The sequence below is a fragment of the Antechinus flavipes genome, chromosome 2, assembly GCF_016432865.1.
Source record: "Antechinus flavipes isolate AdamAnt ecotype Samford, QLD, Australia chromosome 2, AdamAnt_v2, whole genome shotgun sequence".
Taxonomy (NCBI): Eukaryota; Metazoa; Chordata; class Mammalia; order Dasyuromorphia; family Dasyuridae; genus Antechinus; species Antechinus flavipes.
Window position 1 is genome coordinate 146224064 of NC_067399.1, and position 22989 is coordinate 146247052.

At 36.3% G+C, this 22989-nt stretch overlaps 1 protein-coding gene across 1 annotated transcript in view; it reads left to right on the forward strand.

Annotated features, from left to right (window-relative positions):
• Nucleotides 1-22989, forward strand: part of FBXO16 (F-box protein 16) — a 67238-nt gene that overhangs the window by 30460 nt on the left and 13789 nt on the right. The window contains exons 4-6 of the mRNA XM_051975746.1: nucleotides 8460-8666; nucleotides 14067-14231; nucleotides 18855-19087. Coding sequence (XP_051831706.1) covers nucleotides 8460-8666; nucleotides 14067-14231; nucleotides 18855-19087 — 605 coding nt within the window. The remainder of the gene's footprint in view (nucleotides 1-8459; nucleotides 8667-14066; nucleotides 14232-18854; nucleotides 19088-22989) is intronic.

The following is a 22989-nucleotide window of genomic DNA, read 5'->3' on the forward strand; positions in this document are numbered from 1 at the left end:
GCATGTTAAAGTCCTTTACAATCTGAGTCCAGTTTACCTGTCCAGCTTTATTATCCATTACTGCCCTTCATATACTCTCTACAATTGAACTAAACTGGTTTACTTGTTTCCAGTGCACAACTGCTCCCTTTCCCATCTCTGAGCTTGTATTCAGACTGAGGCACTCTCTTCTTATCTCTGCCTCTTAGAATACCTAGCTTCCTTAGAAACTCCTTCAAAAATCTGTAGCTTAATTGCTATGAGGCCCATCCTGATACTGAGTTGCTAATTCCCTACCTTGTTTTCTCAAACTACTTTATGTCGATTTTGTATTTTCTCATCTTTGAAAGTATTGCCCCTACTGCCAGTTCTTTGCTCTCCCGCCCTCCCCCAGACTGTATACTCTTTGGGAACAGAGATTGATCAGTTTTTATTTTTGCATTCTTAGTATCTCACTCAATTCCTACACATAGCAAGCAAATGATAAATGCTTGATGCATGAATGAATCTGTTGATATTCAGATCCTAGGATAAGAATATTTCTACAAATAATTTTGGTTTTGTTATATGATTGATTGTATATTTTTAACTAAGTTCAGTTTCTCCCTTTTTGGATGTTAAATTTACTTGATTCTAGTTTCCAAAAACTTAGTACACAAGTTGATTTAGCTAGAACGAGCCATTTGGGTTAAATGCCCTTTCTGTTAGTTTTTATTTTTAAAGAAAGCAGGAATGTTTGTCTTCCAACTAATCAGATAAATCCTATGATTCTCTTTCGTGTCATGATGATCAATTCTCTTTAATTACTATCTGATGTTTATATACTGGTTACCTGCTTATACATTTATTTTCCTTTTTGCCCATATCAATTCACTCCCATTCATATATATATATATATATATATATACACACATATACACATATAAATTTATATGTATAGCACCATATACAATAACATGTATAGATTGCTTTTTTAAAGATGTTTTCTATTCATATTTGTATTATATATTTTCTTTCTTTTTCAAGAGTGTGCATATTCTTCAATACTTCAAGGATCAATAAGTCTATCTGTGTGGGTTCTCCTTCCCCCAATGTGGATTACAACTCCTCTACATCTTAACAAAACTTTCAGAGTTGCTAGAGTTAAAGTGTTTGTCTACTTGAAGTTAATTTAGTGAGGCTCTCTCAATTTAGTTAGGCTAGGTTTAGGTAAATTGATCCTTAGACATAGAGGTGTTTCTTAATGTCCCTTCCCTGCCCCATATTTGAAGTGCTTCCAACTGAGGTAGTTTTGTTTAGCCTTTAAGAACTCAGGTTAATCTGATTGCTAGAATGAGATACTGGAGTAAGACTTTAGTTCTAATGGTACATGATATTTATTTGCAATGTGATACAGCAGTAAGAAGACTGAATTTGGATTCAGGGAACCCCGATTTTGATATTTACTGCTTATAAGACTTTGGACAGGTTTCTAGCTCTAATTTTCCTTATCTAAAAAATGATAGGATTGGGATCAGAAGACTTCTAAAGACCCTTCTAGTTCTAGAACTACGATTCTCTGACCTTAAGAGGAATTTAGGTTAGAAGAGATCAATTATAGATCATGGTATCATTCATTATTAATCAGCATTCATGACCTATTCTATTTAATATCTATCCTATTTAATATATTACTTTAATATATAACATTCAATATCATATTTTATAGAATAGTCGATATCTATCATAATTAATATAATTCTATTTAATATAATTTATTCATAGTTTATTATAATTAGTTAATTAAAGTGTAGGGAAATGTCTAACAGGGTAATAGAAGTAAGGACATCTAAGTCATAGCTCTGACTCAACCATTAACTTGATGTGTAGCTTTGGGCAAGTTATTGACTGTCTTAGAGCACTTGTTTGTAACATTGTAGATGGCATAGTGGATAGATGCCAGGGTCGAGAAGATTCATTTTTGTGAGTTTAAATCTGGCCTCATATCTTGCTGTGTGATCATAGACAAGTCATTTAACCCTGTTTACTCCAGTTTCCTCATCTGTAAAATGGGCTAGTGAAAGAAATGTCAAAATAATGCTAGTATCTTTGCCAAGAAAACTCCAAATGAGGTCACAAGGTATTGGACCAGATTGAACAACAAAGAGCAGTGTTGAGATTTTAATCTGTCTTCAACAAAATGATTTGCTTAATTTGCTAATAGCTGTTATCTTCTAAGAATATTAGTAAGTCAAAACAGTTTTTGAGCAGGGAAAGTGACAATCATACATATTTGCTTTTTATTCCCAAAGCTAATTATTTTAAGCACTTGTTTTATATGTTAAGAGCACCTGATAAGGGAATTCAAAATATATCTTTCGTGAAGTTGGGTGTTAGAAAGAGAGTATCAGTATTTTATCTTGATAACTATTTTCTGTTTGACATCTGTGCTTCCCAGATTGCTGCTAAAAGCTAGCTTAAATCCATGAGATTTTGTTTTGTTTTTTAGCAAAGAAAGGGTTTTTTTTTTTTTTTAGCAACTAATGAGGGGGAAGATAATGGTATGGCAAGTGGGGGGTTATGTCATTGGTTGGTGGGCTAACCCTAAAAACAAGTTAAGATTTTAATATGTCTTAGCAAATTAGTGAGGTACAGGAAGATTCTTTTACTAAGGAAATATTGGGAGGGGGGAGGCACTGGACATCATAACTTGGTCTTCTGATCAGAGCCATAATTTAGGATTTACTGGATAGATTTCTTTCTTAAGGACCAGGCCTCAAACCAAAACCAATCTAATTTTCATTGGCCATCAATAGGTCCTAGGCCAAGCCTCATCTGGTCATTGTTTGGGTCAATCAGGACTCTGATTGACTCAGATTGACTGTATTATAATAAAATGAAAATCATTTCAGCTTTGGCCAAGAGCTCTGAGGGTCTTCCTCTCTTAGATTCATTCATTCATTTATATTACATATATATGTACATGTATGATGTGTTTAGATTTTTTTGAACTTGGTAAAAGAAGAGATTCTTAGCCTCAGTGGCTACCTAGCCTTAATCACTGAATGAGTACAACCTCAGCCAAACTGAGTTTGACTAAGTTGAAGACTTTAGTTTAAAAAGGCCAAGGTTTCCTATTGCATTCAGGCCATCTCCAGTCATCTAAATCTATATCTGGCCACTGGACCCAGATGGCTCTAGAGGGGAAGTAAGGCAGATGACCTTTCACAGCCCTCCCTCACTTAAATCCAATTCACTTGCATGTCATGTCATCACCTCCCTGACCTCCCCTCCCATGATCCCCTTCCAGAATGATGGACAAACAGAAAACTGTGATGATTTTGTAAATGCAAGGAACAAAAGGCCTATTAGGAACAAAAGATCCACTTAAAGTCCAGTTTACCTTGGAGAATAGCTAGGCTTCCAGATTGTTTACTGGAATTCAGGCTCTCTTCTGATGCCATTCCTTGCTCTCAGTGGTCTTATTTAGCCCCCATCATAACCTGTGAGATAAGTGCTGTTATTATCCCATTGTACAGATGAGAAAGCTGGTTGAAAAAAATTATCTTTCTCAAGGTCAGTCACACAACCAGTCTGTGAGACAGATATGAATTAGAGTCTTGCTAACCTTAACCCAGTATTCTACTCAATTCCTACTTAGGTGGCTCTGATACCAGTAGTGATGAGGTTCAGTGAAGGGTAGGGAGTTATGGGAAACCCCCTTCTGGTTTGCACAGGTCTTTTGTAAATGAATTTACGAACCCAAAAAGTTAAACTGGCAAAAGAAGTTTATTATTAGAACTGAGAGGTCAGCTTTGGGGGGGGGGAGGGGAGGAGCTGGGAACAAAGAAATCCTCCTAGCAGAGAAAGTGAATGGAGTTCTGAGAAGTTAGGGAAATAGGTGAGAGAGATAAAGAGGGAGTAATGCTGAAAAGAGAATGTCTTTTCAGTGGGCAGGGAGTCGCAACTATGCCAAGGAGAAGGAGATTCCTTGGCATGGCATGTTAGGTCCTCTGCAAGGGATTGGGCTGAAGGAAGCTTGTTTTATGGGCAGCTCTTGGTGGGGGCTGGGAGCAGTTTGAGCTGGAATCAGAATAGAGAATCCTTGGACTAATCTCCAACTCAATAGAGTTGGATAGAAATCTCAGTCTCCAGCTCATGCTAAGTAGGAGTGGTCCTGGACTCAACTAGTCCCACCCAGATAACAGAATGAAATCACTTTATCTTGATTCCCTAGGGTAGGTCTGTCAGGGGAGAGCTTCTCTGAGGGAGTTTCCCAAGCTTTCCCCCCAAAATCAGAGAGAGAGAGAGAGAGAGAGAGAGAGAGAGAGAGAGAGAGAGAGAGAGAGAGAGAGAGAGAGAGAAAGAGAAAGAGAGAAGGAACTACTAGAGGAGAAAATCTGAGGACAGGCAGAATCTTTTCATGTATCCACATCACAATGTGTAACTGACTGTCTACTTTACCTGTGCTTAAAATCTGTTTTAGGCCAACTTATAGATTTAAAAATAAAATTAACTTTTGGACCCGCTGTGAACCACATCCTGGAATTTAGAGCTGGAAAGAACTTTAAATATAGTTAAATCAATCCTAACTACAGATGATGAGAGGAAGCACAAGATCATACAGGTAGCAAGTAGTTCAATCAGATTCAAACTTTGTTCCTCTGACTCCAAATTCAGTGTGCCTTTCTATCTGTGGCACTAAATAAAAACAATAAAGTCTTATTTTCCTTTATGGAGATCACCCTATTTTTCTAGATTTGACCCATCCAGTGGGAAATCTGAAAAATATTCTCTTACCCTATTGATGTGGCTGCAGAGAAGATTCCTTCCCCAAAGGAAGGGAAAGGAGGTACCAGTGCATTTGTAGCCATTTATGGTCTTGCAGTTCTGAAATCCTAAGTTTCTAGAATCCTCTCATCTCTGCTCTGTAGGTGGTAATGAAAAAGATTTAGTGATCCAGCTGTGACTCCATCTCTGTCACTCTCTGTGGATACAAAGTAATCTGTTGCTTCATTGTCTTAATGACAATTAATTAGGAGTACTGGGGACCAAGAGAGAAAGGAGGGAGAATGGTAGAGAAGAAAGGCTAGAGAGGTCAGCTTTTGAAGCCTTTCATATTCTGGCTTCTGCCTTTCCTGGCTTATTTTTTTATTACTTTCTTGCATAGATTTTACTGTCCAATCAAACTGGCTAATTTCATCTCCCCATTTTTTATAAAGCCTAGAATGCACTTTCCTCAAAGGGTGCTTTCTTTCCTCAATGATTAAGTATACATTTCTCTGTTTTAATGTTGTATTTCCCATTCCATACTTCATCCCAATAGAATATAAATTCCTAGAAGGCAGGAATTGCTTTTTTTTGTTTTGTTCTTGTTGAGGGATGAGAAATGAGGGGTATGAGATACCCTAACCGTGATGGGGTCCCCAGGCCAGTGTCTCAGTTTTTTGTGAAAGAATCGCAGTCCTTATCTCCAGGCAAGGTTTTTGGTAAAAAATGGATTTATTTTATACTGAGAAGTTCCCTCAGTGGGCTCTTTAGGATAGGAATTAGGAAAGGTTTGGATACAGAATCTGTCTTTTATTAGCCTTCTCTGGTTTGGAGCTAGGGAGCAATCTCCAGATGAAATTGAGGGACTAATCAATAATGGGTGGTAATTCTGCCCTAGGCCAAGCTCTCCAATTGAATTGTAGGTGGAGATTATTATGGGAGTTTCCCCTATAAATAGGAGGGTAGGGTTGCTCTCAAAGGTCAGAGGGGTTTAAGTTTTAGGAATTTTCCAACTCAGGTCCACCCCCTCAAAGATCAGGGGGACACAGTTCCTATTACACCTTTCTTTGTGCCCCCTAATTCCAGCACAAGGTCTTGCCCATTTTGTGTGTGTATGTATGTGTGTGTGTTTTGTGTGTGTATAGAGGGAACTTTTGATTGTGGGGAAAGGTCAAAACCTCTGATTTTATTGGTGTACAATTCCCTGTGATAGACTTCCTCCACCCTTGCATATGGTCAATTCTTCTTCAATTTATGTTCTTAGTGGGTTGTCTGAGGGTATTGAGAGGTTAAATTAGTTTCTTAGTCTGATCACTCGGCCACTGAATGTCAAAAACTATGTTATAATCCAAATTTTTTTGATCAAGGCTTGCTTTCTATTTGGTGTCTCTAATTTTGCACATGGAAAGCACTCTGTAAATGCTTCTTGAGAGAGACAAGAAGATTGTACAACTTGCAAAGGTTCACTATTCCAGTAAACAAATACATTAAAAAAAAACCAAACCCACAAAAATGCTGCTCTTGCTGCCTATGACATTGCTTGTTGTCTTTTCTCTAGAGCCCCTTTCTGTAACACTCTCCAACCCCCATTTTGGAGCATTTCCCAAGGGCACTCACAATCCAAAACAGGAGATACTTTTTTTAAGAGAACAGAAGGAATACCAAATAGAAGCACACATAAGCAAGTTTAAGTTTAAAAGTTTCTGATTGAATTTATTGCACTTAGAAAGAAAAATAAAGTATATATAACAGAATTCTGCAAATTAATGTACAATCCTCTTTTTTTATGTATGTGGATGTGCCCCTTTTAGGTAATATTAAATTCAAAATAGAAAATAAACTTTAAAAGAAATCTGTAACAGGCCCTTTTATTAACATTTTAAAGGTTTGACAAAACACTTTCTGAGTCTGAGTATTGTACATGTTACTGTGTGACTATGGGCAAGTCACTTATTCAACCAATTATCAAAAAATTATTGAATACCTATTGTGTGCCAAGTACAGTGCTAGGTGCTGGAAATACAAAAAGAAAAATGAAATAATTTCTTCCCTCAAAGAGACTACATTCTACTAGGATAAACAAGATGATTATACACAAAATTAAAACAAGGTAGTTTTGTTGTTGTTGCTGTGGATGAAGAGGCACTAGCAGCTGAGAGGATCAGGAAAGAGCCTAAACAAGAGGTGGTAGCTAACTAAGCTTTGAAGAAAGTTTAGTACCCCAAGAAGTAAAGGTGAATAAAGAATGTGCTGTGCATTATGCATGGCTTAATGCACATAGGAGATTTGCTCCAGTTTCCTTATCTGTAAAATTATCCTAGAAGATCCCTAAGATCTCTTACTGCTCTAAACTATTATTAATCCTATTTTACAGATGAGGAAAATGATATTAAGAGATCAGGTGCCCATGGTCACACAACCAGAGTCATAACTCTAACTGGATTCTTACCTTTGATGATCAAGATTAGCCATAGGTCTTTTCTAAGCAAACTTGTGAAATAACCAAATTTTTTCCTCCTCATCTGTTAGTTCTGTGTATGACAGTATTGACCACAAAAAAAATCAAAGACTTTCAGAGTAAAAAAAATAAAAATAAAAAATCTTGTGAAAAAGGGCATGTCCCATCTGACAAGGTGTTTGTCAGTAAAAGGGGTGCAAAGTAAAAACTGCAAAACATAAGATTAAATAACCTGAAGGAAGAAGCTCCCTCTGGCCTCCCTTCGCTCCTCCCTCCTCCCCAGCCTGGCCTTTTCTCTCATTGTTTAGGGGATTGTGGGTTTACATTCTAATGGGGAAATCTAACCCAGAAATAAGAGAATAAAAAAAATATATTTAAATGCTAATTAAGAGGTGGTGGGACAAACACCTGTAACTTTTTTAGCTATAGCTCTAGTTGTTATTATAAAGTCTCAAGTCACCATTAAGGTAAATTTAAGGCTATATTCCCATGAGAGTGTCTTCACTCAATTAATTTCACACATTTATTCACCTCTTCTCCCTTTTTTCTCCTCACTGGAGAAACCCATTAGGTACTTTTGCTCTGCTGTCATTGGAACCTATTCTCCCTAAAAGGAGCTAATAGCAGTCATTTATATTTTCCTGCGAATCTAAATCATTGTGTTACTTCTTGGTATAGTCACACTTAAAGCTTTTTTCTTTTAAATATGGCATCAAAGACTTTGTCCTCCATTCAAGAGTGTTTTTTTTTTTTATCTGTGAGCAGCTAGAGAAGAGGTTTTGTTTTTTATTAGGAGAGAGACAGAAAGAGGGAGTAAAGGAGAGATGAGAGAGATTGAGATCAAGAGCAAGATGAGGAGAGAGACAGAGACAGAGAGAGACAGAGACACATACAGAGAGTAAGAAAGTAAGTATATAGGGTATATTGTAAAAGGCCCTTCTCTTGAAATTTATATCATATTTATTATGTAAGGCTGGCCCCAACTGGCAGATCTTGGACAACTGCCAGCTGTGAGCTGAAGAGAAGAAGCCATTCATACACAGAGATTCATTTACCCAAATTCACATAAACAGTAGGTGGGGCTAAGTGAAAAAGTGATCAAAGAGTGAAGAGAAAACATAAGAGGCTAATGGAAAGGTCAGTTAGCAAATGGACTTTTAATGCTACAGATTCTTACTTCTCTTCCCCATTACTGAATCTCAAAAGTCATATTAAATCTGTAGCTGATTTGATTTTTGTTGTTGTGCTGGAGCTGGGTTTTTTTCTCTTTCAGTTTGATAAGTGGACAGATGCTCAGAGGAGAAGAATCTTGATAGGCTTGTTTGAGCAGTGCTCTGTGTCACAGCAAAAATTCTGTAGTCGACAACTTCAACAAAGAATTCCAGCAGAAGCAGTGGATTTCACGACCAAGCTGCCTCGGGTGTTGTCTTTGTACATCTTTTCTTTCCTAGACCCACGAAGTCTCTGTCGATGTGCACAGGTAAAGTAAATAAAGTAACACTGAGCCTTTTGGGAGAAGAAACATATAAAAACCCAATAAGTGAAAGATGTTTTAATAAAATCAAGTTGTAACTCTATTAGTATAGTAGTATTCTGTTTCATCTGGCCGAAACTAGATGGTATAGCATAATAATTAGAGCTGTAGACTTGGAGCCAGGAAGACCTTAATTTAAATTTATTCTTAGATACTTTCTAGTTATATTACTCAGGGCAAGTCTTTCTTGAGCTATAAAAATGGGGCAGCTAAGTAGCATGATAGTGCATAGAGTGCAGGACCTGGAGTTCCAAAGATTCATATTTCCAAGTTCAAATCTGTCCTCAGACACTTACCAACTTTGTGACCTTGGACTGGTCACTTTGCCCTCTTTGCCTCAGTTCCTTATCTCTAAAATGAGCTGGAGAAAGAAATAGCAAATCATGCCAGTATTTGTACCAAGAAAACCCCAAATGTGGTTACAAAAAGTGGGACCCAATAGAAACAAATGAAAAGCAAAAATAGGACTAATAGTCCTACTCCTAGACTTGTTGTGAAGATAAAATGATATCCTATTTGTAAATTACTGTGCAAAACTTAATGTGTACTATACAATAGCTAACACTTATTATGTAGTTCCTATTAATTCTCAAATACTTCAGTTTGGAACTTATTCTTTTATAGTCAAGAATTGTGCCCTAACAATACCTTAAGACATTAGACTGGATAAAGCAAATTTCCTTTTTCTTTTTGTTGAGGTAATCAGGGTTAAGTGATTTACCCAGGGTCATTCAGCTAGTATGTGTCAAGTATCTGAGGCCATATTTGAACTCAGGTCCACCTGGGCTCCAGGACAGGTGCTCTATTCACTTTACTACATAGCTACTTCTCGATAAAGTATTTTTAAAATGGCAGAGGAATCCTGAGAGTGAACTGAAAAAACAAAATACTTACTATCTCAAATTTTATAACTTTTATAAATTCCTTTACAGAGTTTCATCTCTCTGTTCCCCAAACATCCAAAAAGTGGTTCATATAATCTGAAATGGAAGCCCATATAGTGATCTAACTTTTTAAAAATCTCAATATATTATTTAATTGAGGCAGAAACTATTTCCTATTGACACCTGTATATGTCAGAGACAAGATACTAACTCAATTTTTCTTGATTCTTAGATGAGCCTTTTATTTACTACCTCATGCTGTCTTTCATGATCTAACTAAATAAAAATGAATATATAATTGCAAATACAATCTCTAATGATCTGCCTTCCCACCCTAGATGTTTCTAAGTCCCTACAGTTTCTATTCTATATTTCTTCCTTCTATGTTGTCTTTGGCTTATCTTTCTCATCATGGTACAAAATACAAGAATCTTCACAACAAAAGTGGGTTGTCTCTCCATCTTCAAGGCTGTATCACACACTCTTAAGACCAGTGGAAACTTTGAGCTTCTTTCCTTATACAATACTCTTATGCCTCCATACTATTTGATGTCAGAAGAGCTTACTTTGATACTTTATTGGATGAATCCATGATCTATTATATATAGATAATCCTTCCATTGGTGCAGATTACATTGTTCTATATTTTTCTTCTCTGTGCCCTTTCTTAAATACCCTAAAAAAAAAAAAAAATCACTCCATGAACTTCAGACCTTCCTAATTCTTTGAATCTTGTAATGTTTCATGGGTATCAGGGAAATACTTGAATTGTCCATCTGTTACTTCTTACTCTCAAAATGTGACTGGCTCACCCCTTTCTACATCATTCATACCTTTAGTGAATTGTATATCACTTCTCATTTGCTGCCATTGATACCAAGATGTATAGTTTATTTATACCCATTATTCATTTTTCCTTGTCCAATCCTTCCTTGTCCTGGAATTTTGGACCTTTTCAGATCTTAGTTTTCCATGTGTCATAACTATATAGCAATACTAAGAGAATATTAATTCCCCAATTAATTCATGAGGAGGAGGTAGAATATCATCTATGATTTTTTTTTACATTGTCTTGATATCTTTCCCTCTCTGAGATAAGAATGCTTAGCAAATACCTTTAAAGTGGTAGCTGCTTATTAAGCATTTGTTGAATTTAATGGAATGAAATTAAAGATTATGTTGCTTCCAACAGAGAAACATATTTCCTCTGAGTATATTTGGGCTGATATGGCTGCTTCATCATCTTAAATGTTGTTTCTCTTCCTTGCATGGTATTTTGGGGCCTGAGTTATCAGGATTCAAACAAAGTAATTCCATTGTGTTTACTGTTTAATATTTCTTCATAGAATCTGCCATGTTGGATCTTTAGTGTTTCTTCATAAAAACCTTAACAAATCTGTTCCATTTTCTATCTATTTGTTATCTTCCTGCCAGTTTCATTTGTATGAATACTCTTGGGATGACTCATTTGAGTATAACACCAAGCTTTTTGTTGACTTGTTTTTGTTTCCACTATTTTTGGATGTTTCGTGAGGCAATATTATGCACAATATTTTGGCATCTTCCTCCATGGTGTTTTATAGATAAGTTTGTACTCTAAATTTGTATTGCCTTTGATTATTGTGTCTTTTTTTTTTTGTAAGGAGATCAGCTATTTGTCGGCTAAAGCACTTCTTCTGATCTTCTTCTTAGACCATTTTTACATCAGTTAATCCACCAATTAATCAATAAGTAAACATTTAAGTGTCTACTATGTAAACTTTGCTAAGTTAAACTTTTATGAAAATGATATTTGGGGTCCATATTTTTCCTACCTCATTTGTTTGGTTTTGGCAGCTCTTTTCAATAAAATAGATTGAAGCTCTTTACGGGCTAAAATAAAATATTTAAAATAATCAAAAATATAACAAAAATATACATATAACATTTACTTACTCTCAAGAAAAATGAGAAGCACTCAGCTTTCACAACCATAAACTTAGATAACTTGATACTTGTACTTTTATATATTTATATATATACATATTTAAACTAAACATTACATTCTTATGCCTTAATATATCCAAGCTCTTTCAAATGTCAACTTCATATTGACTTTCCTTCATGGAAGGTTGATAAACCTGAGGTAGACAGTAATCTAGATGGATGTGAAGCAGATGCATAAATTGAGTCATTTCTGTCCACGAGAACTACTTTGTTCTCCTCTCCCCCAACTAAATCATCTTATGAACAGCTTTCATAGAACCTACTATATCTGGCTATAGGGTTTGGTTTTTAAAGTAACTTCATCAATGAGGGCTGGGAAACTTAGATTTTGTAGGCAGAGATCTAATTTTAGATATTTGCCTCCCTCAACCCCTCCCCGGAAGGTGCTTGGAATCAGGTTGCAAAACCAATTCAGAATTCACTCTAGAGTGTTTGCTTGGTGAGTGAGAAAGGGGGTCGGGGGAGGCAAGCTGAGTTTCCTTTTGCTCTACCATTACTTTAGCCCCTTTCCCAACAAAAATCCCTTTATCCCTGAGGCCAAAAGAAAAAAAGACAACAACTTTAGTTCCAAACTCTCAAGTCTAGAGCTAAATATGAGAAGAAGTTGGTGGAGTTGCCCTGCCTTCTCTTCCCTCAAAGCTTCTTGCTTCACTGCTGTGAGGCTGAAGAGGAGGGGCTGGGCTCCATTTCATCTCCAGGTCAAACAGTCTTGGTATGTAGTTTCTCTTCTGCCTTGCCTGGCCTGCCCTGTTAGATCCTGGTCCCCCCCAGTCTCCCATATCCCTATACTCCCCTGCTAATATTCTCTTTTTCTCCTTCTAGCTCTTGGATCACTTCCCCCTTCCCTTTATCTTTTTGAAGTATGAATTCTTTCTAATCCTCCCTTAATGCCTAATATTTCCCCGAACTGCCTCAGGCTATGTTCTGAACACTGTATTTTTTTTTTAAATGCTGACTGGAATTTTGGTAATTTTGATTTAGCTCATCTTGGAATGGGAAGGAATTTTTCAAAAGTGGAGCAGAGGTGGTGTTTTTTCTGTAGCTAGAGTCCATAAATTTCTGAGGAGGAGAGGGAAGAGACAATTAACTCTGCAAGAACAAAGAGGCTATATGATCTTTGAGTCTGCCCCCTACTTGTCAATGGACCCATTCAAAACCTACAGCCTATTGTCTTTACTGTAAATATTCCCACACACAGGCCAGCACTGTCTGTATTTGTTCAGTACTCACAGATTAGCAGGGACTATGCTAGAGCTTTGGCAGGAAAATTGGGGTTGGAAAGAAAAACTAAGAAATAAAAGATACCAGGTGAGATAGCACAGCTCTACTGGGCTGTAGAGCTAATCATACAAAAATATATACAGTACCTGGATGAGGTCGAGATAACAATTCCTACTTCAAAATAAATATGTGACAAAAATCACAGTGGCCATTCCCTTTGGCAAAAGGCAGGTTTATTTAGGGTAATAGATTATAGCCAAAAATAAAAGGTAAAATAGCACCAGGAGTGGCAAATAGGAAATAAGGTTGGAAGAGCATATAGTTAGTAAAGAAAAAGAAAAGTTCCCCAGCAGAAGTCTCAATTAACCAGGAAAAAGGAAATACTCTGACCATTGACTGGCAGATTAGATTGACCAAAGTTAACTGGAGTAAGGAGAAAGATTCCTTTAAAGGGGAAATACTAGGAAGGAGGGAAAGTACCTCATAGTGAACTTCATTCTTAAGAAAACTTAGCAAATATTTTTATCATAACCAGATCTTTTATAGGGGAAATATAGTCTTGGGGTTTTTTGTTTTTTTCAGGGCGATGAGAAGTAAAAGGAACTCAGAGGGAAGGGTCAGGAACCAGATGAAGCACATCTGACAGACCAGGTCCCAGATCTGTCAAAAGATATGCAAATAAATAACTCAAAGGTTGTTTAAAAATACCTAGAATTTGGGGATTGAACAGTGGAGGTTAATAAAGAGTTCCTTGATAGTCTGGGAATTATCTGATAATATTCTTCCTGATTGGGAAAGAGAGTAAGTCCCATCACCTGGGGGATCATAGGCCAGCCAATTAAGTCAGTAATAATGTTCCCCTTCCTGCCTCCCTTCTTCCTCTTCCTCCCACTCTGACATACAACAGAACAACTTAACTGGGTCTATGAGTGAATTTCAAAGAGTCTATGAACTTGAATGAGAAAAAAAAATTTTACATCTTTATTTTCACTTACATCTGAAATTTAGCCTTTCCTACAATTTTGAATGTGGTTAATAAAACATATTCTAAAAATGGGATTTTGAGCTTCACTAGATTGCCAGAAGGCTCATAAACCCAAAAAGGATTAAGAACACCCAGTCTAGAAGGCTAGAAATACTTCATTTTGAAAGACATTTGGGAAATGGAAAGGCTGTTTCAGGTAGGTAAGAATTTGTGAAGGGCTCAGACCTAAAAAAGGGGATAGGAACTGAGCACTCTCCTTGCTTTTTCCAGGTGAGCTGGCACTGGAAGAACTTGACTGAAATGGATCAGCTCTGGATGCCCAAGTGTTTGCGTTTTAATTGGTGCATCAATTTCTCTCCAACCCCTTTTGAACAAGGGGTGTGGAAGAAGCACTATATTGAGATGGTGAAAATACTTCATATTTCTAAGCCCAAGGTATATAAGTAGCAAACATAAAACTTCATATATCATTGGTTGTTGTCCTTTGTTCTCAAAGAGGATCAAAATGACATCATTATGTTAGAGTTAAGGTAGTATGTTCGACCATGGCCGATCAGACCAATACAAGCTGTGAATACTCTGCCACATAGTCCCTATGACCATTTGAGGTAAATTCTCTAATTTTATGCATCTCATGTTTCTTCTGAGTTGAGGGCATACCATGCTGGGCAATCCTGTGCCAGGGTCTCTCATGTCATACAATCAATTCTAAAGTTCTTAAGAGAGACCTTGAGAGTGTCCTTGTATCACTTTTTCTGATCACCCTGTGAGTACTTGCCCTGTGTGAGTTCTCCATAAAATAATCTTTTTGGCAAGCACACATTTTGCATTTGAACAGTGTGGTCGGCCCAAAGGAATTGCATTCTCTGTAGTATAGTTGAGATACTTGGCAGTTTAATTTGAGAAAGAACCTCAGTGTCTGGTACCTTATCCTGCCAGGTCACCTTCAGAATCTTCCTAAGACAATTCAAATGGAAGCCATTAAGTTTCCTGGCATGGCATTGGTATACTGTCCACAGGTATACAATCATGAAATCAGCACAATGGCTCTGTAAACCTTCAGAGTCTATAGAAGATCTATATATCAATAAAGAGATCTAGAAAATGAGATAGAATTTGTTGATTTTCAGCATTTTTGTAATAAGAGCCAGTGGTTTATAGCGTTTTAGCCCTTTTTAGCTATTTAGCCTTCTGTCAATTCTCAGTAATCAAGACTTTCATCGCCCCCATACCATTAAGCACTATGCACTTATCCCAGCAACAAGGTTCTTTGATCCTGGAACTAGAACCAACAGAGCAATAGGCAATTTTATCATTGGAACTGTGGATAATTTATAAGGGGGCTCCTGGTGTGAGAACTCCCTCTGTCAAGACATATCGAAATTATGATTGAATCATGACTAAGTATAATTAGGTTAAGTTCAGGGTTCTGCAACTAAGTATCAGAAGCAAAATTTGAACCTTTGTTTTTCTTGCTTATAAACCAGTACTCTTAACTTGTACCCAATATTGCTTCTACTAACTAAAGGTAAATAATCTGAACTCAACTGCACTTATGGTGGCGCATTCGATAGAATACCAGGCTTAGAGTCAGGTAGACTCATCTTCCTGAGTTCAAATCTGGCTTCAGATATTAGCTGTGGGATTCTGGGAAAGTCCCTTAACCCTATTTGCCTCAGTTTCCTCATCTGTAAAATGAGATGGAGAAGGAAATGACAAATTACTCCAGGATCTTTGCCAAGAAAACCCCAAATGGTGTTACAGAGAGTCACGTATGACTGAAATGACTCAACAACAAAATTCGGAACTTTTGATAATTCTACCTTTATAGGTTTGATCTTTAAACATTGTACTATTTGTGAAAAAAAAAAAAAAGTTTGCTGAACACATTTGTAATAAGGAGAGAAGATTTTATTTAGCATATTCATCAATTCAATTGACATTAACTGTGCTAGGTCTGCTGCTGTATTCGTATCAGTATTTTTATGTAAATACATACTTCTAATCACAAATGTTTAATCTATTCATTAAAACTAGCCCAGCAGGAAGAATTATATTGTAAATAGCTAGAATTACTCTAAGTTATTGCACGTCCTATAGTATCATTTCTCTCAGAGCTCTTCTATAGTCCAACTTTCACTAATTCAGTAAAGAAATAAGCATTTATTAAGCATCTACTATGTGCCAGGCACTATACTAAGTGCTTCATAAGTTTATCTAATTTGATCTTCACAATAACCCTGGAAGGTAGATGCTATTATTATCCTCATGTACAGCTGAGGAAACTGAGGGAGGCAGCAGTTAAGTGACATGTCATAAGCTAGTTTCCCCTTATTTAGTTTGAGTTAATGAAATTTATCATATTTATAATACTGTATTGAGTTATAGTGCAGCAAAGTAGATAAACGGAGAGATCTCAGGAAGGCTTGGGTTCCAATCCTACCTTTGAAACTAGCTTTGTGACTCTGAGAAGTCTCATTGTCTGAGATGATTCTCTACTAGCTTAGCATGAGTAGTATCATATCCCATCCTCTTGCTGGACAGCTAAGTGACAAGGATAAACAACAACAACAAACAATAGATGGCACAGTGGAGAGAATTCCAGGCCTGGAGTTGCAATAGCAGATTTCCCATAGATAAAATCCATTTCTGAACCTCCCTCACCAATTGCTATATTATAATTATTGCATTTATGTCTGTATTAATGTAATGCATAAGGAAAGGGGAATAAGCACTTATGTTGTGCCTATTTTATGCCAGGCACTATGCTAAGTGATTTGCAAATATTATTTCATTTGATCCTCCTAATAACTGTGGAAGATGGGTACTGTTAGTACCCCCATATTACAGTTAAGGAAACTTAAGCACACAGAAATTACATGATTTGCCCAGAGACATACAGCTGCCTTAGAGAATTCAGTGCAGTCATTTTTCAGTCATATCATTGTAACCCTATATGGGGTTTTCTTGGCAGATATACTGGATTGGTTTGCCATTTCCTTCTCCAGCTCATTTTGCAGATGAGGAAACTGAGGCAAATGGGGTTAGTCATCTAAGTCTTTCCCAGGGTCTGAGATCTTATTTGAACGCGGGTCTTCTTGAATCCAGGCCTCAGGGTTTTATCTCCTACACCAAGTAGCTACTTTTGTCCTCTCAATGTTTTGTAGTCTTCAACAAGTTCCTTGGATAACTCATAGGAAAATTCTAAGCAGCTTCCCTGAGGATATTATCTATTTTTTGTTGTTGTTGAGTCATTTCAGTCATGACCCCATTTAGCTACACATGCACAAAAAGCCTTTCACAAAGTAGATATGTCCCTGTTTCTATATACAAATCAAAGTTTTGAAAATCAGATAATATTTTCAAAGCCCAAGGGGAGCTTGTGGTTGGAGAAACCTTGGAACCTTTTATAATTGTGAGAAAGTGGCTCTCCTTCTCCCCGCCCACCCCCCCCTTTCCTCCACTATCTTTTTTGTGCATTCTGATTGTATCAGGTTCTTCTCAAAGCAGGACACACCTAATAGTTATTACAATAACAAATGCTTAATAGATTCTTAGGGCATTAAAGATGAACTGGGATTATGCAGTGAGGAAAGTATTTTGTAAAATTTTAAAATACTATATAAATGTGATTTGTTATTGTTTTTAACCCAAACTGCCTCTAAATAAGTAGTACTGCCAAGAATCAGAGCCAAATCTACTGACTGCAAATCAAATGCCTTTAATTCCAGACCACACTGCCTGATAATATGCAAATGAGAATTACTTTCCCAGATTCCTCAAAGCTGAGGTCAGTAGCAGGTTGGGACAGGATGGGGAGTAGTTTAGTTTAGACTAAAAGACTCTTATCAGAGTCCTTTGTAGGGGTGTTGAACTTTTTTTTTACTGCAAAAATAAAGTCTTTTTAGTATATACTGGAGAATATCAGAAACACACTACAGAATATCACAGAAACCTCTCCATCAAATTATGAGGAATGTTTTTAGGGGTGAACTAAAAAACCCCAAAATGGTTTGAGTTTCTATTGCTGCTGATAATGGGTGGCAATTGTTAGCTAGTAAGATTAGTGAAATGGTTTCATGTAGCTGATGTTGGGATGGGTTGTTTTTCCAGGGTTGTCCTAATAATGACATCCTTATTATTTTTATGGTAATTTAAAAATTGCAATCACTTTATTTGTATCTCATTTGAGCATCACAATAGCCCTGAAAAATAGGTATGAAGGGGTATTATTACTCCTCTTTTTACAGATGAAGAAACTAAGGCAACTATGTGGTACAATGGAGTACTGGATCTGGAGTCAGGAAGGCCTAAATTCAAATTAGCCTCAGATACCTACTAGCTGTTTGATCTTAGGCAAGTCATTTAACCCCATCTGCCTCAGTTTCCTCATTTGTAAAATGAACTGGAGAAGGAAATGACAAACTCATATATCTGCCAAGAAAACTCCAAATGTGGTCATGAAAAGTCAGATATAATAGAAACAATTAAACAATAACAACAGCAAAATGAGGATCATAATATCTACATACCTTGATGTGTTATTGCGAGGATCAAATGAAATATTTACAAAGCACTCAGTATAGAGCCTGGTACATAGTGGTCACTCTAAAAATGCTTATTCATGTCTCTTCCCTCCCCCTCCCCCAACTCCCCATTCCAAAAGGGTCAGAAAATTTTAGTGATTTGTTCCTGATCACATAGCTATGGAGGGACATTGGAACAACTAAACATATCAGAGCTGCAAATATCAGAGCCCCTATCTTTTAGATAGGGCATTTTATATTTGAGTATTTTATCCTCAAAGTGCTTGATTCAATCCAAGTATTCTATATGTGTTATTAAAATTGATTTTTAATTTTAATTAACATAATTTAAATTAATTTATAGAAATTACTTCTACATGTGTTATCCTGGAGTTCTTTGGTATTAAGAAGGAGTGAGTTTTCTTGAATAAGTTAACATAAGCTGTAGCAGTGACAGAATATATATTGATATAACATCAGTATTTTAGATGATGTAGCAGTAATCATTTGTCACTGTCATTTCTTCTCCTAGACTCCACCAAAAAATGATTTTATGGCTACTGACATTCAGGCAGCATCAGGTGACCCTAAGGGGGTGAAGCAATCCCCTTCATCTGCCCTTCATTCCTCCTGCTCATTTAGGAAGAAGACTAACCGAGGGGAAAAGGATCTTCCACCATGGCGTTCTTCTGATAAACATCCCACTGATATCATTCGGTTCAATTACTTAGACAACTGTGATCCCATTGAACAAGCCTGGCAGGTGTAAGAAGCTAGTATCCTTATCTCATATGCTTTTGGGAACAATAGGTTGAAGCAAATAGATACAGTATAATGATGTGTAAGGCACTGGGGGAGATGAAAAATTATATAATCCTTACCCTGTGATGGAGGAAGGCAGGAGGGGGGAATAAAGTTATGTACTTGTATGCAGCAAAGTATGATTGTAGATGTTGCTAAATAGCTCAGTGGATTGAGGCCCTGGCCTGAAGTCAGGAATACCTGAGTTTAAAAACTGATCTCTGTTATTTAACCCTGATGCCTCTGATTCCTCATCTGTAAAATGAACTGGAGAAGGAAATTGCAAACCATTCTATTGTCTTTGTCAAGAAAACCCTAAATGGAATCACAAAGCCTTGGATACAACTGAACAACATGATTGTAGAATGTGATAATGTCAAATAAAAGATTCTGGCTAACTGCTATCAGAAAATATGAGGAAGGGGAAACACAGGCTGGAGCCAGTCCCTCAAAACTTAATTGTTAAATTTGTAGTGTGAGCAGTCACTCCTTGGAAATAAGCAAAATGTTATAAAGAGGTTTGCTTATTGTTTTGTTGGTTTAGAATTAAGTGATGAAGAAAATGTTAATAATGCACATTACACCTAAAAGTGTGTTGTGGGTATATTTCCCCACCAATCCATACTGGGGAAAACCACTTCAGTGTAAAAAGGTAGGGATGGAATATGGATCAAGGAAGACTTTCTGGAAGAGGTATGACTTAAAGGAATTGAAAAACTTTAAACCCTATGTGAAGGGAGTTACACTTCAAGCACAAGTAATAGTAACAGAAGGAATCAGAGTACGATTAGGAAACAGTTTGTGACCTAGTCAGGTCCAAACATGGAGTATACATGTATATATGGAGGCTAATGTGACATAAGACTGTTGAAACCAGAATGCAGAAGAACTTAAATCCAGTTTTTGCAGTAAACTCTTGAGAATTTTACTATTTTTTTTACTTAGGCTTCTCAAATGATACAATATTTGTAAAGTGCTTAGCACAGGGTCTGTCACTTAACTAACTCTTTTTTTTATTTTCATAGCTTTTTATTTACAAGTTATATGCATGGGTAATTTTACAGTATTGACAATTGCCAAACCTTTTGTTCCAATTTTTCCTCTCCTTCCCCCCACTCCCTCCCCTAGATGGCAGGATGACCAATACATGTTAAATGTATTAGAGTATAAATTAAATATAAAATAAGTATACATGACTTGACTAACTCTTGAGGTCATTATATTTTCTGGCCAGTCAAGTTGTCCTTTAGTTTACTTGTATTTTATTGATTTTTTTCCCAGTGATTGTAACTTTGCACAGCCTGCCCTCACTTAAATCCAAACTCACTTCCATGTTGTGGTATCACCTCCCTGATGTCATGGTCCTCTTTGAGAACTAAGGACAAACAACAACAACAATTTTATTGATTTAATTGCTTTTGTTTTTAGTTTAATTTGATTTATTTTTATGTTTATATCTTAAAATATTTGATATAACATATGAATACATACTTTGTATTTATAGTTTGTATATTTATTTTATGTAATCTGTTTTGTTTTTAAATTACTGTCATTTCTGAATAAACCTGCATCTGAAATTGCTTTACAACAAAAAAAGGAGCTTACCAAAACCAATCAGTCCTTCAATTTATAGCATTATATGGGTAGATGCAACATGTCTTCCACTTTTCCCTTTATCTTAGAATTGGAAAGGACCTTTAGGAGTCATATAGCCTCATTATTCCACTCATATAGGAATCTTCTCAACAACATCCCTGATAGGAGCTTAACAAATGTTTATTAATAATTGATTAATTATAGACAGAAATGCAATAGCTAGTATAGGGATCTAATGTGTGGGCAGCATAGTACAGAATGCTGACTCTGTATTCAGAGGACCTTGGTCTGATTTCTGTCTCTGATGCTTACTAATTGTAAAGGTCATTTAATCTCCCTGGGTCTCAGTTTCCTTATCTGTAAAATGAGCAGGTTAGGCCAGACAGCCTCTAGGACCTCTTTTAGTTCTAGAACTGACCCTGTGATTCTAAGGAAATTAGATTTGAGGGTCATGAAACTTATTCTAGATCCAGAATTAAAGCTTTTTCAAGTTATAAGGAAGAAAGGGATCCTCAATCCATTCCAGCTCTACTAATATAGGCAAGAATCTGACTATATCCTCTACCATGAAACAAAAACCCTCTTTGGGATCCTAACTACCTAGTGAAGTAATTAACAACAATCTTGACATAATTATCTTTAATGTTTTCAAAGCACTTTCTTATCTGTTATTCATTTTATCCTCATCTCTTTGATGTGAGTATTACCATCCTCATTTTTCAGATGAGGAAACTAAAGTTCAGAGGTAAAGTGACTTAGCCAGAATCACAAAGCTAATGCGCATCAGGTATAGGACTAGAATCTAGGTGTTCTTACTTCTCATATAGGATTCTTTCTGCCAATACAATAGCTCATCTACCCCTACCTTTTTACTGGGGGTGAGGCCCAAATTAGTGTTGAGAAGAAAAGACTTGGAAGGAATGATAGCATCATTTGAAGGCTTCTCACGTAGAAGGAGGACTAGACTTGTCTTGCTTGAACCCAGAAGGCAGAACTTGGAGGAATTAATAGATGTTTTAGTGAAGCAAATTTGTATTTGATTTGAGGAAAAACTTATTAAATTATAATTAATAGAGTAGGCAGGCATGTCAGAAAAGAGGGAGTGCAATGGGAGCTATAATACTTCTAGGTCTTGGGTCATTGTGAAGCCTTTGGGCTCTTTATTCTAAGAAGACTGAAATAACTTGATGTAATTGGTGAATCTATTCACTATCAGTGATATTTAAAAGCTTACAAGGAAGGGAATAGGAATTGAAGAAAAGCAAATGTAGTCTCAACTTTTTTAAAAAAGAGAGAAAAATACTAACTATAGTTGAATAAGCTTAACTCCAATTTTTGACAGAATTCTAGAATATTAAGAATATAGTTTGTGAAGATTTAGAGAGAGAAGCAATGATCACTTAAAGCCAAAGTGGTTTCTATCAAGAATAGGAGATGGTAAACTTTATTTTCTTTCTTTCTTTTTTTCCTATTCTTTTCTTGATGGAATAATTTAACTTGTGGATTAGGGGAAATGTAATAAATGTGTAGATTTTTAGCAAAAAAAATTTATAAAAGTCAAGGTCAACAAGCATTCATAAAACAAGCATTTCCTATATAACAAAGTTACAATAGCATATTCTAATGGAATAGAGGTGTTCCAGGGTACAAAGACACCTGGTGGCAAGATGGAAAAGTTGAAGAAAAGTAGTCTAGAATAAATGATGCTATGGTTGGGTAAATGCAAAACTGGTTGAATAGCTAGAAACTAAAGAGTAGTGGTTAATGATTTGATGTTATCTTGCAGGAAGGTCTTTAGTAGACTACTCATGTGATCTATCTTTAGCTCTTAACTGTTCAACATTTTTTTCAATGACTTGGATAAATCTATAAATGATATATTTGTCAGAATTGCAGATAACACGAAACAGAAACAATAGCCAACACATGAGATGGCAGAATGCAATCCAAAAAAGATCTTAACTTAGAATGATAGATAAGTCTAATCAGATAATATTTAACAGTAAAAAATATAATTATACTTAATTTTTTAAAAACCCTCAACTTTCATAAGTACAAGATGGAGAAAATATAGTTGAGTGGCAGTTTACTGAAAAAAGATCTGAGATTTTGGTGGACTGAAAGCTCATTATGAGTCAGTAGTATTATATGGTATCCAAAAAGTCTAATGCAATCTTAGGTGTAGTGTTCCAAATGAGAAACACGGTTGAGTTGCTATATTGTATTGTGTTCACTTTTAGGTGCAACATTTTAGCAAGGACATATACTAA